This window comes from Peromyscus californicus, unplaced genomic scaffold (genome assembly GCF_007827085.1).
Source record: "Peromyscus californicus insignis strain IS unplaced genomic scaffold, ASM782708v3 Scaffold_5__1_contigs__length_169319896, whole genome shotgun sequence".
NCBI classification, from domain to species: Eukaryota; Metazoa; Chordata; class Mammalia; order Rodentia; family Cricetidae; genus Peromyscus; species Peromyscus californicus.
In genome coordinates this window covers 62,480,048-62,495,099 of record NW_026294573.1, presented here as the reverse complement: position 1 = coordinate 62,495,099, position 15,052 = coordinate 62,480,048, and the positions used below count along the sequence as shown (strand labels likewise).

The following is a 15,052-nucleotide window of genomic DNA, read 5'->3' as shown; positions in this document are numbered from 1 at the left end:
GTTCCAGGCCCCCGTGGGCCGAACCCGCAGAGCTCAGGCAGGACGAGGCCGGCGATCGATCGGGCTCCTGTGCGGCGCTCGATTTCGGGCCAATGCACGAGCCCGGTCAGCCAGAGCCCAAACAATGCTGGAGCCTTCAGCCTGCACTATTAAAGTAGAAACCAAAACTCCGTGCCCAATGGGTCTGCAGCCTTGCTATACGCGCGCGCCCCCTGTCGGCCAGCTCCGGAATCGTTACGCTTGGGCATGGTGCCTGGGCTTCCCCTCCTCCTGGGAGTGATGCTGGGCTGCAGCACAGCCTGCTCACTGGACAGGGGTGCATCTTGGAGACTGCACCTGCAGCGCAGGGAAGCCGCCAGGTTGTTAGGGCAGCTGAAAAGCCTGCCGGGCCACCAGTGCCTGCAGGACAGAATGGATTTCAGATGTCCCTGGAAGAAAGGGCCGATCACCCAAGAGAAGCAGAAAGAAGATGCCACCTGTTGCCACTCCGAGATGCTCAGGCAGCTCCTCCAGCTCTTCGGGACAGAGGCCAGCAGAGATGCCTGGGCAGAGAGGCCGCTTGGGCAACTTGTCACTAGTCTGTTGAGTGGCCTGGAAGCGCTGGAGGGGAGAGCAGCGGAGCCAAGCCTGTCCTGTGCGCCTCCTTTGGCCATGGCCATCCGCACCTACTTTTTGGGGATCTCCCGCTATCTCGAGGGAAAGGGATACAGCCCTTGCTCCTGGGAGATCGTCAGAGCGGAAATGCAAGTGGCCCTTTCAACATTCCCAGTGCCTGCAGAGAGAAGCCCCAAGAAGAGAAGAAGGTCCATGGAGGAATCCCCGCTGCTCAGCTGACAGCATGCTCAGGGCCTCAAGTCCTCAAGTCAGAACACACACACACACACACACACACACACACACACACACACACACACACACAGAGTCAACTCCGGAACCGGGTGAAAGGGGTCCCAATGGAAAAGGAGGACACGAGCATCCATTTCTTTGAACCATCCCGACGTACGTCACGCTCTCCGAATGGGAGACTTGAAGGGCTGGGTGTGCCATATCGCATCTGTTTCCTAATAAAGCTATGATTCCAAATCTTCTCGATCGGTTTCCATTCCTGGTTGGGGTCGGGCACCAGCCACGGGTGGGAAAGATTTTTCCAGGTGGCAACATGGATTGAAGCTCTGCGGGTCCTGGCTTCCTTCTGTTAGCTAGGAACTCAAGACTCTGGAGTCTGGAGGCAGAAGGCTGCCTCCTCTTTGCTCACTGAAAGGGCCCCAGGGAGAGGGATTGCAAAGCCCCTGGATGAATGCTGCCAGCATGGCCCTCCTGCAAGCCCTGGGCCTTGCGTGTCTCCTTGCCTACCAAGACAGGAGACGCCAACTGTGTCCCTGGTGTTGGCAAGATGGGTGGCCATCACTCTAGGAGGAGTAAGGGTCCAGCGATTCACCTGGGATGGTGCACTGGGACCGGGCGACTAGACTGTCCTAATACTCCAGGAGACAAACAAGGACTCTGCCCTGTTCGCTCAGCCTGCATCTGTTCTCACAGGACAGCAGTGCCTTGCGCTTATCAGCCCAAAGCTAGCCACTGGGTGACCAGAGGCATGAGGAGGCACGTGTAGGAACACTGAGGAGACACTTCCTGGTCACCCTCTTTGTGGCCCTGCTGCTTGCCAGGTTGCTCAGACATGTCTCTTGTGCTTTCCCTTCCCTTTATCCTGTGGAGACACACAGCTGCGTCAAATAGCAATAAGAGCCTGGTATGGAGAATGAGACTCACAGAAGATGTCAGCTATTCAAGTTCACAGACTCTAGGCGACTTTCAAGAAGCACTGCAATAGACAGACTCAGGAAGGGATCTAGGCTCTTGAGTGCAGGAGTGTGTGTGTGTGTGTGTGTGTGTGTGTGTGTGTGTGTGTGTGTGTGTGCGTTTGGTGGCTATGAGGCAATGCCACCCGTAGACAAGCTGACTCAAAGGACCCTGGAGGTGAGGGAGACCTGATCATGCAAGTCCTTGCAGAGCACCACAGTGACCCAGACACCACACTGGCTGGCCAGGCAGCCCTGCCTTCTTCATAGACTCCTTCTCTCTAAAGCCAGGGCTGGGATGATTAGAGTCGGCAGGGTGCACTAGGAAGGTTCCTGCCAAACTCCTCGGGCTCTCCTCTGGGTACTGAGTCCCTGGTTCTTCTGCTGATGCCCACTAAGGGCCACCGAGAAGTGAGGCTGACTTCTGGTCTCCTATCCTCTGTCCCCAGCTGCCTTCTCTGCTGCCAGGGCACATTCACCTCCCAGGCTCCCCTTACTGATCCATTCCCCACAAGAAGCAGAATTCCAAGACAGGACACTGGGCTCAAGACTGAGCTGCAGACACATCCCTGGGAAGTCTGCTCACGGAACATTCTAAGGAGCTCCTGGTGAGGGGTATTGCAGAGCCTAGCCTTCCTCTCCTCCAAGGTCCCATAATAGGCCATCCCAAGAGAAGAGAGCCATGCCTCATGCAGACCCAGGTCTTCCCTGGCCAAAATGATCAGCTGACGACTGAGAACCCACTGAGAAGCCCAAGAGCTCAGGTGCCCCACAGGCCACCCCTGTCCCACTGGAAGGTGCACCCCGGGGTATTGAAGAGTGGAGGAATCCCAACAAGAAGCTCAGACTACACCAAGCAACACAGCGAGATAGAGGCTGCACATGAGTTGTGAGCACTGTGGCTCCTGGCCTGGGCCTTTTCCTGGAGAGGCAGGTAGGTGCAAGAGATGGTGTGGATACCCAGCAGGTGGCTTCTGGAACTTCCCAGTGCCTGTGGTCCCCCAGCACTTCATTCAACTTCCAAGGTGGTGTCAGTTCCCGGGTTGCACGTCCCTTTCCCATTCCTGTTCGTTGTATGGAGTGCTTGGGAGTTGAGAGACATTGGTGCTTTCCCCACTCTCAATCTCCTTGAAAACCACCTGTGTAGGTGCTGCTGTTGTTCCTGAGGTCAGCTTCTTGGGATCAGAGTGTCCTGTGGTCTGCCCGGGAGTCATGAAGTTGCCTGGGGAAGAGGAGAAGGCAGCTGAGCGGGGCTGACTGACTACTGGGATCCGATGTCCTTGTGAGTGAAGAAGGGTCAGCGGCAGAGGGACAGAGGACCTCCCTCCGGGAACACTGCTCCTGGGGTGAAGAAGGGCAAAGGAGGCCCTGGGAACTCCTGAAAGCCTGCTGGACAAACAGCAGGTTCAGGTTGCCCTGCACTGCTTCCACAAACCTCCATCAGAGTCACCAGGCTCCACCCACTGAAACAACAGAGAAGTACTTGGAGCCTCAGGCCGGCAAGAGGAGCCCAATGCCCACGCTTTAGGACCATTCTGCTAAAGACAGAAGAGATCTGACTAAACGTTTCAAGAGAGAATGAGGGAGAGATCCATATAGCCAGGAAAGAGAGAAACAAATATAAAATAAAATAAAATAAAATAAAATAAAATAATTAGAGAAGTCGACAATCCCTAGAACTCCCTAGACACCCAGTGAAAGAATTTCTGAAAGCAAGCTGAGAAGAAGAGGACATCATCATAATCCGGGGGTGGGGGGGAGGGCCGGGGCGGGGCGGGTCCAGTCACTAGGAGGGGTGTTCAAACTTGTGTTTCCGTTCCAGAGGGACAGTGGATCTGAGGAGGCCCAGAGACTGGGTCACTTCAAGAAAGCACACAGAGGCAGAGGAGGAGGCTATCTATCTCACTGAAAATGCCATTGCGCTAAGGGTGTGGTTCAAGCAAAAGAAGGCAGAGAGCTGGCCAGCAGGAGCGCGATCCTCCTGCTTCAAGTCCCTCCGGGCTGAAGTCAGCGCTGGCTGGTTCCGGAGCGCGCCTGGGGCAAGCCCTGACCCGTGCCCTCTTTGGGACCCTCTTCCTTCCCGGGCAGAGCTCTAGTCTTTCCCAAACCCCACTTCCGGCTTCCCCAGGTTCCCAGCTCCTGCGGGAGAGCAGGAAGGCCACCAAGTCCCAAACACACCACTGGCGGGGAGGTTGAGTCCAGAGGAAACCATAACCAAACAAAGTGGGGCTCCCTGGGATTGGAGCCTCCACATTTTGCCCGCAATGAGTCCTCTGTCCAAGCGAGTCCGTGTGGGCTTAGGTTCCAGGCCCCCGTGGGCCGAACCCGCAGAGCTCAGGCAGGACGAGGCCGGCGATCGATCGGGCTCCTGTGCGGCGCTCGATTTCGGGCCAATGCACGAGCCCGGTCAGCCAGAGCCCAAACAATGCTGGAGCCTTCAGCCTGCACTATTAAAGTAGAAACCAAAACTCCGTGCCCAATGGGTCTGCAGCCTTGCTATACGCGCGCGCCCCCTGTCGGCCAGCTCCGGAATCGTTACGCTTGGGCATGGTGCCTGGGCTTCCCCTCCTCCTGGGAGTGATGCTGGGCTGCAGCACAGCCTGCTCACTGGACAGGGGTGCATCTTGGAGACTGCACCTGCAGCGCAGGGAAGCCGCCAGGTTGTTAGGGCAGCTGAAAAGCCTGCCGGGCCACCAGTGCCTGCAGGACAGAATGGATTTCAGATGTCCCTGGAAGAAAGGGCCGATCACCCAAGAGAAGCAGAAAGAAGATGCCACCTGTTGCCACTCCGAGATGCTCAGGCAGCTCCTCCAGCTCTTCGGGACAGAGGCCAGCAGAGATGCCTGGGCAGAGAGGCCGCTTGGGCAACTTGTCACTAGTCTGTTGAGTGGCCTGGAAGCGCTGGAGGGGAGAGCAGCGGAGCCAAGCCTGTCCTGTGCGCCTCCTTTGGCCATGGCCATCCGCACCTACTTTTTGGGGATCTCCCGCTATCTCGAGGGAAAGGGATACAGCCCTTGCTCCTGGGAGATGGTCAGAGCGGAAATGCAAGTGGCCCTTTCAACATTCCCAGTGCCTGCAGAGAGAAGCCCCAAGAAGAGAAGAAGGTCCATGGAGGAATCCCCGCTGCTCAGCTGACAGCATGCTCAGGGCCTCAAGTCCTCAAGTCAGAACACACACACACACAGAGTCAACTCCGGAACCGGGTGAAAGGGGTCCCAATGGAAAAGGAGGACACGAGCATCCATTTCTTTGAACCATCCCGACGTACGTCACGCTCTCCGAATGGGAGACTTGAAGGGCTGGGTGTGCCATATCGCATCTGTTTCCTAATAAAGCTATGATTCCAAATCTTCTCGATCGGTTTCCATTCCTGGTTGGGGTCGGGCACCAGCCACGGGTGGGAAAGATTTTTCCAGGTGGCAACATGGATTGAAGCTCTGCGGGTCCTGGCTTCCTTCTGTTAGCTAGGAACTCAAGACTCTGGAGTCTGGAGGCAGAAGGCTGCCTCCTCTTTGCTCACTGAAAGGGCCCCAGGGAGAGGGATTGCAAAGCCCCTGGATGAATGCTGCCAGCATGGCCCTCCTGCGAGCCCTGGGCCTTGCGTGTCTCCGTGCCTACCAAGACAGGAGACGCCAACTGTGTCCCTGGTGTTGGCAAGATGGGTGGCCATCACTCTAGGAGGAGTAAGGGTCCAGCGATTCACCTGGGATGGTGCACTGGGACCGGGCGACTAGACCGTCCTAATACTCCAGGAGACAAACAAGGACTCTGCCCTGTTCGCTCAGCCTGCATCTGTTCTCACAGGACAGCAGTGCCTTGCGCTTATCAGCCCAAAGCTAGCCACTGGGTGACCAGAGGCATGAGGAGGCACGTGTAGGAACACTGAGGAGACCCTTCCTGGTCACCCTCTTGTGGCCCTGCTGCTTGCCAGGTTGCTCAGACATGTCTCTTGTGCTTTCCCTTCCCTTTATCCTGTGGAGACACACAGCTGCGTCAAATAGCAATAAGAGCCTGGTATGGAGAATGAGACTCACAGAAGATGTCAGCTATTCAAGTTCACAGACTCTAGGCGACTTTCAAGAAGCACTGCAATAGACAGACTCAGGAAGGGATCTAGGCTGTTGAGTGCAGACGTGTGTGTGTGTGTGTGTGTGTGTGTGTGTGTGTGTGTGTGTGTGTGTGTGTGCATTTGGTGGCTATGAGGCAATGTCACCCGTAGACAAGCTGACTCAAAGGACCCTGGAGGTGAGGGAGACCTGATCATGCAAGTCCTTGCAGAGCACCACAGTGACCCAGACACCACACTGGCTGGCCAGGCAGCCGTGCCTTCTTCATAGACTCCTTCTCTCTAAAGCCAGGGCTGGGATGATTAGAGTTGGCAGGGTGCACTAGGAAGGTTCCTGCCAAACTCCTCGGTCTCTCCTCTGGGTACCGAGTCCCTGCTTCTTCTGCTGATGCCCACTAAGGGTCACCGAGAAGTGAAGGCTGACTTCTGGTCTCCTATCCTCTGTCCCCAGCTGCCTTCTCTGCTGCCAGGGCACATTCACCTCCCAGGCTCCCCTTACTGATCCATTCCCCACAAGAAGCAGAATTCCAAGACAGGACACTGGGCTCAAGACTGAGCTGCAGACACATCCCTGGGAAGTCTGCTCACGGAACATTCTAAGGAGCTCCTGGTGAGGGGTATTGCAGAGCCTAGCCTTCCTCTCCTCCAAAGGTCCCATAATAGGCCATCCCAAGAGAAGAGAGCCATGCCTCATGCAGACCCAGGTCTTCCCTGGCCAAAACGATCAGCTGACGACTGAGAACCCACTGGGAAGCCCAAGAGCTCAGGTGCCCCACAGGCCACCCCTGTCCCACTGGAAGGTGCACCCCGGGATATTGAAGAGTGGAGGAATCCCAACAAGAAGCTCAGACTACACCAAGCAACACAGCGAGATAGAGGCAGCACATGAGTTGTGAGCACTGTGGCTCCTGGCCTGGGCCTTTTCCTGGAGAGGCAGGTAGGTGCAAGAGATGGTGTGGATACCCAGCAGGTGGCTTCTGGAACTTCCCAGTGCCTGTGGTCCCCCTGCACTTCATTCAACTTCCAAGGTGGTGTCAGTTCCCGGGTTGCACGTCCCATTCCCATTCCTCTTCGTTGTATCTAGTGCTTGGGAGTTGAGATACATTGGTGCTTTCCCCACTCTCAATCTCCTTGAAAACCACCTGTGTATGTCCTGCTGTTGTGTCTGAAGTCAGCTTCTTGGGATCAGAGTATCCTGGGGTCTGCCCGGGAGTCATGAGGTTGCCTGGGGAAGAGGAGAAGGCAGCTGAGCGTGGCTGACTGACTACCTGGGTCCGATGTCCTTGTGAGTGAAGAAGGGTCAGCGGCAGAGGGACAGAGGACCTCCCTCCGGGAACACTGCTCCTGGGGTGAAGAAGGGCAAAGGAGGCCCTGGGAACTCCTGAAAGCCTGCTGCACAAACAGCAGGTTCAGGTTGCCCTGCACTGCTTCCACAAACCTCCATCAGTGTCTCCAGGCTCCACCCACTGAAACAACAGAGAAGTACTTGGAGCCTCAGGCCGGCAAGAGGAGCCCAATGCCAACGCTTTAGGACCATTCTGCTAAAGACAGAAGAGATCTGACTAAACGTTTCAAGAGAGAATGAGGGAGAGATCCATATAGCCAGGAGAGATAGAAACAAATATAAAAGAAAAGAAAAGAAAAGAAAAGAAAAGAAAAGAAAAGAAAAGAAAAGAAAAGAAAAGAAAAGAAAAGAAAAGAAAGAGAGAAGCCGACAATCCCTGGAACTCCCTAGACACCCAGTGAAAGAATTTCTGAAAGCAGGCTAGGAAGAAGTAGACATCGTCATAATCCGGGGGTGGGGGAGGGTCGGGGCGGGGCGGGTGGAGTCACTAGGAGGGGTGTTGGAACTTGTGTTTCCGTTCCAGAGGGACAGTGGATCTGAGGAGGCCCAGAGACTGGGTCACTTCAAGAAAGCACACTGAGGCACAGCAAGGGGCTATCTATCTGAGGACAGGAAATGCCACCGGACTGTGTGTGTGGTTCAAGCAAAAGAAGGCAGAGAGCTGGCCAGCAGGAGCGCGAACCTCCTGCTTCAAGTCCCTCCGGGCTGAAGTCAGCGCTGGCTGGTTCCGGAGCGCGCCTGGGGCAAGCCCTGACCCGTGCCCTCTTTGGGACCCTCTTCCTTCCCGGGCAGAGCTCTAGTCTTTCCCAAACCCCACTTCCGGCTTCCCCAGGTTCCCAGCTCCTGCGGGAGAGCAGGAAGGCCACCAAGTCCCAAACACACCACTGGCGGGGAGGTTGAGTCCAGAGGAAACCATAACCAAACAAAGTGGGGCTCCCTGGGATTGGAGCCTCCACATTTTGCCCGCAATGAGTCCTCTGTCCAAGCGAGTCCGTGTGGGCTTAGGTTCCAGGCCCCCGTGGGCCGAACCCGCAGAGCTCAGGCAGGACGAGGCCGGCGATCGATCGGGCTCCTGTGCGGCGCTCGATTTCGGGCCAATGCACGAGCCCGGTCAGCCAGAGCCCAAACAATGCTGGAGCCTTCAGCCTGCACTATTAAAGTAGAAACCAAAACTCCGTGCCCAATGGGTCTGCAGCCTTGCTATACGCGCGCGCCCCCTGTCGGCCAGCTCCGGAATCGTTACGCTTGGGCATGGTGCCTGGGCTTCCCCTCCTCCTGGGAGTGATGCTGGGCTGCAGCACAGCCTGCTCACTGGACAGGGGTGCATCTTGGAGACTGCACCTGCAGCGCAGGGAAGCCGCCAGGTTGTTAGGGCAGCTGAAAAGCCTGCCGGGCCACCAGTGCCTGCAGGACAGAATGGATTTCAGATGTCCCTGGAAGAAAGGGCCGATCACCCAAGAGAAGCAGAAAGAAGATGCCACCTGTTGCCACTCCGAGATGCTCAGGCAGCTCCTCCAGCTCTTCGGGACAGAGGCCAGCAGAGATGCCTGGGCAGAGAGGCCGCTTGGGCAACTTGTCACTAGTCTGTTGAGTGGCCTGGAAGCGCTGGAGGGGAGAGCAGCGGAGCCAAGCCTGTCCTGTGCGCCTCCTTTGGCCATGGCCATCCGCACCTACTTTTTGGGGATCTCCCGCTATCTCGAGGGAAAGGGATACAGCCCTTGCTCCTGGGAGATGGTCAGAGCGGAAATGCAAGTGGCCCTTTCAACATTCCCAGTGCCTGCAGAGAGAAGCCCCAAGAAGAGAAGAAGGTCCATGGAGGAATCCCCGCTGCTCAGCTGACAGCATGCTCAGGGCCTCAAGTCCTCAAGTCAGAACACACACACACACAGAGTCAACTCCGGAACCGGGTGAAAGGGGTCCCAATGGAAAAGGAGGACACGAGCATCCATTTCTTTGAACCATCCCGACGTACGTCACGCTCTCCGAATGGGAGACTTGAAGGGCTGGGTGTGCCATATCGCATCTGTTTCCTAATAAAGCTATGATTCCAAATCTTCTCGATCGGTTTCCATTCCTGGTTGGGGTCGGGCACCAGCCACGGGTGGGAAAGATTTTTCCAGGTGGCAACATGGATTGAAGCTCTGCGGGTCCTGGCTTCCTTCTGTTAGCTAGGAACTCAAGACTCTGGAGTCTGGAGGCAGAAGGCTGCCTCCTCTTTGCTCACTGAAAGGGCCCCAGGGAGAGGGATTGCAAAGCCCCTGGATGAATGCTGCCAGCATGGCCCTCCTGCGAGCCCTGGGCCTTGCGTGTCTCCGTGCCTACCAAGACAGGAGACGCCAACTGTGTCCCTGGTGTTGGCAAGATGGGTGGCCATCACTCTAGGAGGAGTAAGGGTCCAGCGATTCACCTGGGATGGTGCACTGGGACCGGGCGACTAGACCGTCCTAATACTCCAGGAGACAAACAAGGACTCTGCCCTGTTCGCTCAGCCTGCATCTGTTCTCACAGGACAGCAGTGCCTTGCGCTTATCAGCCCAAAGCTAGCCACTGGGTGACCAGAGGCATGAGGAGGCACGTGTAGGAACACTGAGGAGACCCTTCCTGGTCACCCTCTTGTGGCCCTGCTGCTTGCCAGGTTGCTCAGACATGTCTCTTGTGCTTTCCCTTCCCTTTATCCTGTGGAGACACACAGCTGCGTCAAATAGCAATAAGAGCCTGGTATGGAGAATGAGACTCACAGAAGATGTCAGCTATTCAAGTTCACAGACTCTAGGCGACTTTCAAGAAGCACTGCAATAGACAGACTCAGGAAGGGATCTAGGCTGTTGAGTGCAGACGTGTGTGTGTGTGTGTGTGTGTGTGTGTGTGTGTGTGTGTGTGTGTGTGTGCATTTGGTGGCTATGAGGCAATGTCACCCGTAGACAAGCTGACTCAAAGGACCCTGGAGGTGAGGGAGACCTGATCATGCAAGTCCTTGCAGAGCACCACAGTGACCCAGACACCACACTGGCTGGCCAGGCAGCCGTGCCTTCTTCATAGACTCCTTCTCTCTAAAGCCAGGGCTGGGATGATTAGAGTTGGCAGGGTGCACTAGGAAGGTTCCTGCCAAACTCCTCGGTCTCTCCTCTGGGTACCGAGTCCCTGCTTCTTCTGCTGATGCCCACTAAGGGTCACCGAGAAGTGAAGGCTGACTTCTGGTCTCCTATCCTCTGTCCCCAGCTGCCTTCTCTGCTGCCAGGGCACATTCACCTCCCAGGCTCCCCTTACTGATCCATTCCCCACAAGAAGCAGAATTCCAAGACAGGACACTGGGCTCAAGACTGAGCTGCAGACACATCCCTGGGAAGTCTGCTCACGGAACATTCTAAGGAGCTCCTGGTGAGGGGTATTGCAGAGCCTAGCCTTCCTCTCCTCCAAAGGTCCCATAATAGGCCATCCCAAGAGAAGAGAGCCATGCCTCATGCAGACCCAGGTCTTCCCTGGCCAAAACGATCAGCTGACGACTGAGAACCCACTGGGAAGCCCAAGAGCTCAGGTGCCCCACAGGCCACCCCTGTCCCACTGGAAGGTGCACCCCGGGATATTGAAGAGTGGAGGAATCCCAACAAGAAGCTCAGACTACACCAAGCAACACAGCGAGATAGAGGCAGCACATGAGTTGTGAGCACTGTGGCTCCTGGCCTGGGCCTTTTCCTGGAGAGGCAGGTAGGTGCAAGAGATGGTGTGGATACCCAGCAGGTGGCTTCTGGAACTTCCCAGTGCCTGTGGTCCCCCTGCACTTCATTCAACTTCCAAGGTGGTGTCAGTTCCCGGGTTGCACGTCCCATTCCCATTCCTCTTCGTTGTATCTAGTGCTTGGGAGTTGAGATACATTGGTGCTTTCCCCACTCTCAATCTCCTTGAAAACCACCTGTGTATGTCCTGCTGTTGTGTCTGAAGTCAGCTTCTTGGGATCAGAGTATCCTGGGGTCTGCCCGGGAGTCATGAGGTTGCCTGGGGAAGAGGAGAAGGCAGCTGAGCGTGGCTGACTGACTACCTGGGTCCGATGTCCTTGTGAGTGAAGAAGGGTCAGCGGCAGAGGGACAGAGGACCTCCCTCCGGGAACACTGCTCCTGGGGTGAAGAAGGGCAAAGGAGGCCCTGGGAACTCCTGAAAGCCTGCTGCACAAACAGCAGGTTCAGGTTGCCCTGCACTGCTTCCACAAACCTCCATCAGTGTCTCCAGGCTCCACCCACTGAAACAACAGAGAAGTACTTGGAGCCTCAGGCCGGCAAGAGGAGCCCAATGCCAACGCTTTAGGACCATTCTGCTAAAGACAGAAGAGATCTGACTAAACGTTTCAAGAGAGAATGAGGGAGAGATCCATATAGCCAGGAGAGATAGAAACAAATATAAAAGAAAAGAAAAGAAAAGAAAAGAAAAGAAAAGAAAAGAAAAGAAAAGAAAAGAAAAAGAAAAGAAAAGAAAAGAAAGAGAGAAGCCGACAATCCCTGGAACTCCCTAGACACCCAGTGAAAGAATTTCTGAAAGCAGGCTAGGAAGAAGTAGACATCGTCATAATCCGGGGGTGGGGGAGGGTCGGGGCGGGGCGGGTGGAGTCACTAGGAGGGGTGTTGGAACTTGTGTTTCCGTTCCAGAGGGACAGTGGATCTGAGGAGGCCCAGAGACTGGGTCACTTCAAGAAAGCACACTGAGGCACAGCAAGGGGCTATCTATCTGAGGACAGGAAATGCCACCGGACTGTGTGTGTGGTTCAAGCAAAAGAAGGCAGAGAGCTGGCCAGCAGGAGCGCGAACCTCCTGCTTCAAGTCCCTCCGGGCTGAAGTCAGCGCTGGCTGGTTCCGGAGCGCGCCTGGGGCAAGCCCTGACCCGTGCCCTCTTTGGGACCCTCTTCCTTCCCGGGCAGAGCTCTAGTCTTTCCCAAACCCCACTTCCGGCTTCCCCAGGTTCCCAGCTCCTGCGGGAGAGCAGGAAGGCCACCAAGTCCCAAACACACCACTGGCGGGGAGGTTGAGTCCAGAGGAAACCATAACCAAACAAAGTGGGGCTCCCTGGGATTGGAGCCTCCACATTTTGCCCGCAATGAGTCCTCTGTCCAAGCGAGTCCGTGTGGGCTTAGGTTCCAGGCCCCCGTGGGCCGAACCCGCAGAGCTCAGGCAGGACGAGGCCGGCGATCGATCGGGCTCCTGTGCGGCGCTCGATTTCGGGCCAATGCACGAGCCCGGTCAGCCAGAGCCCAAACAATGCTGGAGCCTTCAGCCTGCACTATTAAAGTAGAAACCAAAACTCCGTGCCCAATGGGTCTGCAGCCTTGCTATACGCGCGCGCCCCCTGTCGGCCAGCTCCGGAATCGTTACGCTTGGGCATGGTGCCTGGGCTTCCCCTCCTCCTGGGAGTGATGCTGGGCTGCAGCACAGCCTGCTCACTGGACAGGGGTGCATCTTGGAGACTGCACCTGCAGCGCAGGGAAGCCGCCAGGTTGTTAGGGCAGCTGAAAAGCCTGCCGGGCCACCAGTGCCTGCAGGACAGAATGGATTTCAGATGTCCCTGGAAGAAAGGGCCGATCACCCAAGAGAAGCAGAAAGAAGATGCCACCTGTTGCCACTCCGAGATGCTCAGGCAGCTCCTCCAGCTCTTCGGGACAGAGGCCAGCAGAGATGCCTGGGCAGAGAGGCCGCTTGGGCAACTTGTCACTAGTCTGTTGAGTGGCCTGGAAGCGCTGGAGGGGAGAGCAGCGGAGCCAAGCCTGTCCTGTGCGCCTCCTTTGGCCATGGCCATCCGCACCTACTTTTTGGGGATCTCCCGCTATCTCGAGGGAAAGGGATACAGCCCTTGCTCCTGGGAGATGGTCAGAGCGGAAATGCAAGTGGCCCTTTCAACATTCCCAGTGCCTGCAGAGAGAAGCCCCAAGAAGAGAAGAAGGTCCATGGAGGAATCCCCGCTGCTCAGCTGACAGCATGCTCAGGGCCTCAAGTCCTCAAGTCAGAACACACACACACACAGAGTCAACTCCGGAACCGGGTGAAAGGGGTCCCAATGGAAAAGGAGGACACGAGCATCCATTTCTTTGAACCATCCCGACGTACGTCACGCTCTCCGAATGGGAGACTTGAAGGGCTGGGTGTGCCATATCGCATCTGTTTCCTAATAAAGCTATGATTCCAAATCTTCTCGATCGGTTTCCATTCCTGGTTGGGGTCGGGCACCAGCCACGGGTGGGAAAGATTTTTCCAGGTGGCAACATGGATTGAAGCTCTGCGGGTCCTGGCTTCCTTCTGTTAGCTAGGAACTCAAGACTCTGGAGTCTGGAGGCAGAAGGCTGCCTCCTCTTTGCTCACTGAAAGGGCCCCAGGGAGAGGGATTGCAAAGCCCCTGGATGAATGCTGCCAGCATGGCCCTCCTGCGAGCCCTGGGCCTTGCGTGTCTCCGTGCCTACCAAGACAGGAGACGCCAACTGTGTCCCTGGTGTTGGCAAGATGGGTGGCCATCACTCTAGGAGGAGTAAGGGTCCAGCGATTCACCTGGGATGGTGCACTGGGACCGGGCGACTAGACCGTCCTAATACTCCAGGAGACAAACAAGGACTCTGCCCTGTTCGCTCAGCCTGCATCTGTTCTCACAGGACAGCAGTGCCTTGCGCTTATCAGCCCAAAGCTAGCCACTGGGTGACCAGAGGCATGAGGAGGCACGTGTAGGAACACTGAGGAGACCCTTCCTGGTCACCCTCTTGTGGCCCTGCTGCTTGCCAGGTTGCTCAGACATGTCTCTTGTGCTTTCCCTTCCCTTTATCCTGTGGAGACACACAGCTGCGTCAAATAGCAATAAGAGCCTGGTATGGAGAATGAGACTCACAGAAGATGTCAGCTATTCAAGTTCACAGACTCTAGGCGACTTTCAAGAAGCACTGCAATAGACAGACTCAGGAAGGGATCTAGGCTGTTGAGTGCAGACGTGTGTGTGTGTGTGTGTGTGTGTGTGTGTGTGTGTGTGTGTGTGTGTGTGTGCATTTGGTGGCTATGAGGCAATGTCACCCGTAGACAAGCTGACTCAAAGGACCCTGGAGGTGAGGGAGACCTGATCATGCAAGTCCTTGCAGAGCACCACAGTGACCCAGACACCACACTGGCTGGCCAGGCAGCCGTGCCTTCTTCATAGACTCCTTCTCTCTAAAGCCAGGGCTGGGATGATTAGAGTTGGCAGGGTGCACTAGGAAGGTTCCTGCCAAACTCCTCGGTCTCTCCTCTGGGTACCGAGTCCCTGCTTCTTCTGCTGATGCCCACTAAGGGTCACCGAGAAGTGAAGGCTGACTTCTGGTCTCCTATCCTCTGTCCCCAGCTGCCTTCTCTGCTGCCAGGGCACATTCACCTCCCAGGCTCCCCTTACTGATCCATTCCCCACAAGAAGCAGAATTCCAAGACAGGACACTGGGCTCAAGACTGAGCTGCAGACACATCCCTGGGAAGTCTGCTCACGGAACATTCTAAGGAGCTCCTGGTGAGGGGTATTGCAGAGCCTAGCCTTCCTCTCCTCCAAAGGTCCCATAATAGGCCATCCCAAGAGAAGAGAGCCATGCCTCATGCAGACCCAGGTCTTCCCTGGCCAAAACGATCAGCTGACGACTGAGAACCCACTGGGAAGCCCAAGAGCTCAGGTGCCCCACAGGCCACCCCTGTCCCACTGGAAGGTGCACCCCGGGATATTGAAGAGTGGAGGAATCCCAACAAGAAGCTCAGACTACACCAAGCAACACAGCGAGATAGAGGCAGCACATGAGTTGTGAGCACTGTGGCTCCTGGCCTGGGCCTTTTCCTGGAGAGGCAGGTAGGTGCAAGAGATGGTGTG

The 15,052-nt window shown here is 56.2% G+C and overlaps 1 protein-coding gene across 1 annotated transcript; it reads left to right on the top strand.

The window, feature by feature from the left end:
- The first annotated feature begins 246 nt into the window (after positions 1-246).
- LOC128097001 (interferon alpha-6-like) lies at positions 247-834 on the top strand. The gene has a single exon (XM_052717207.1). It carries the CDS (start codon positions 247-249, stop codon positions 832-834), a length of 588 nt encoding a protein of 195 aa, XP_052573167.1.
- Positions 835-15,052: the final 14,218 nt, after the last annotated feature.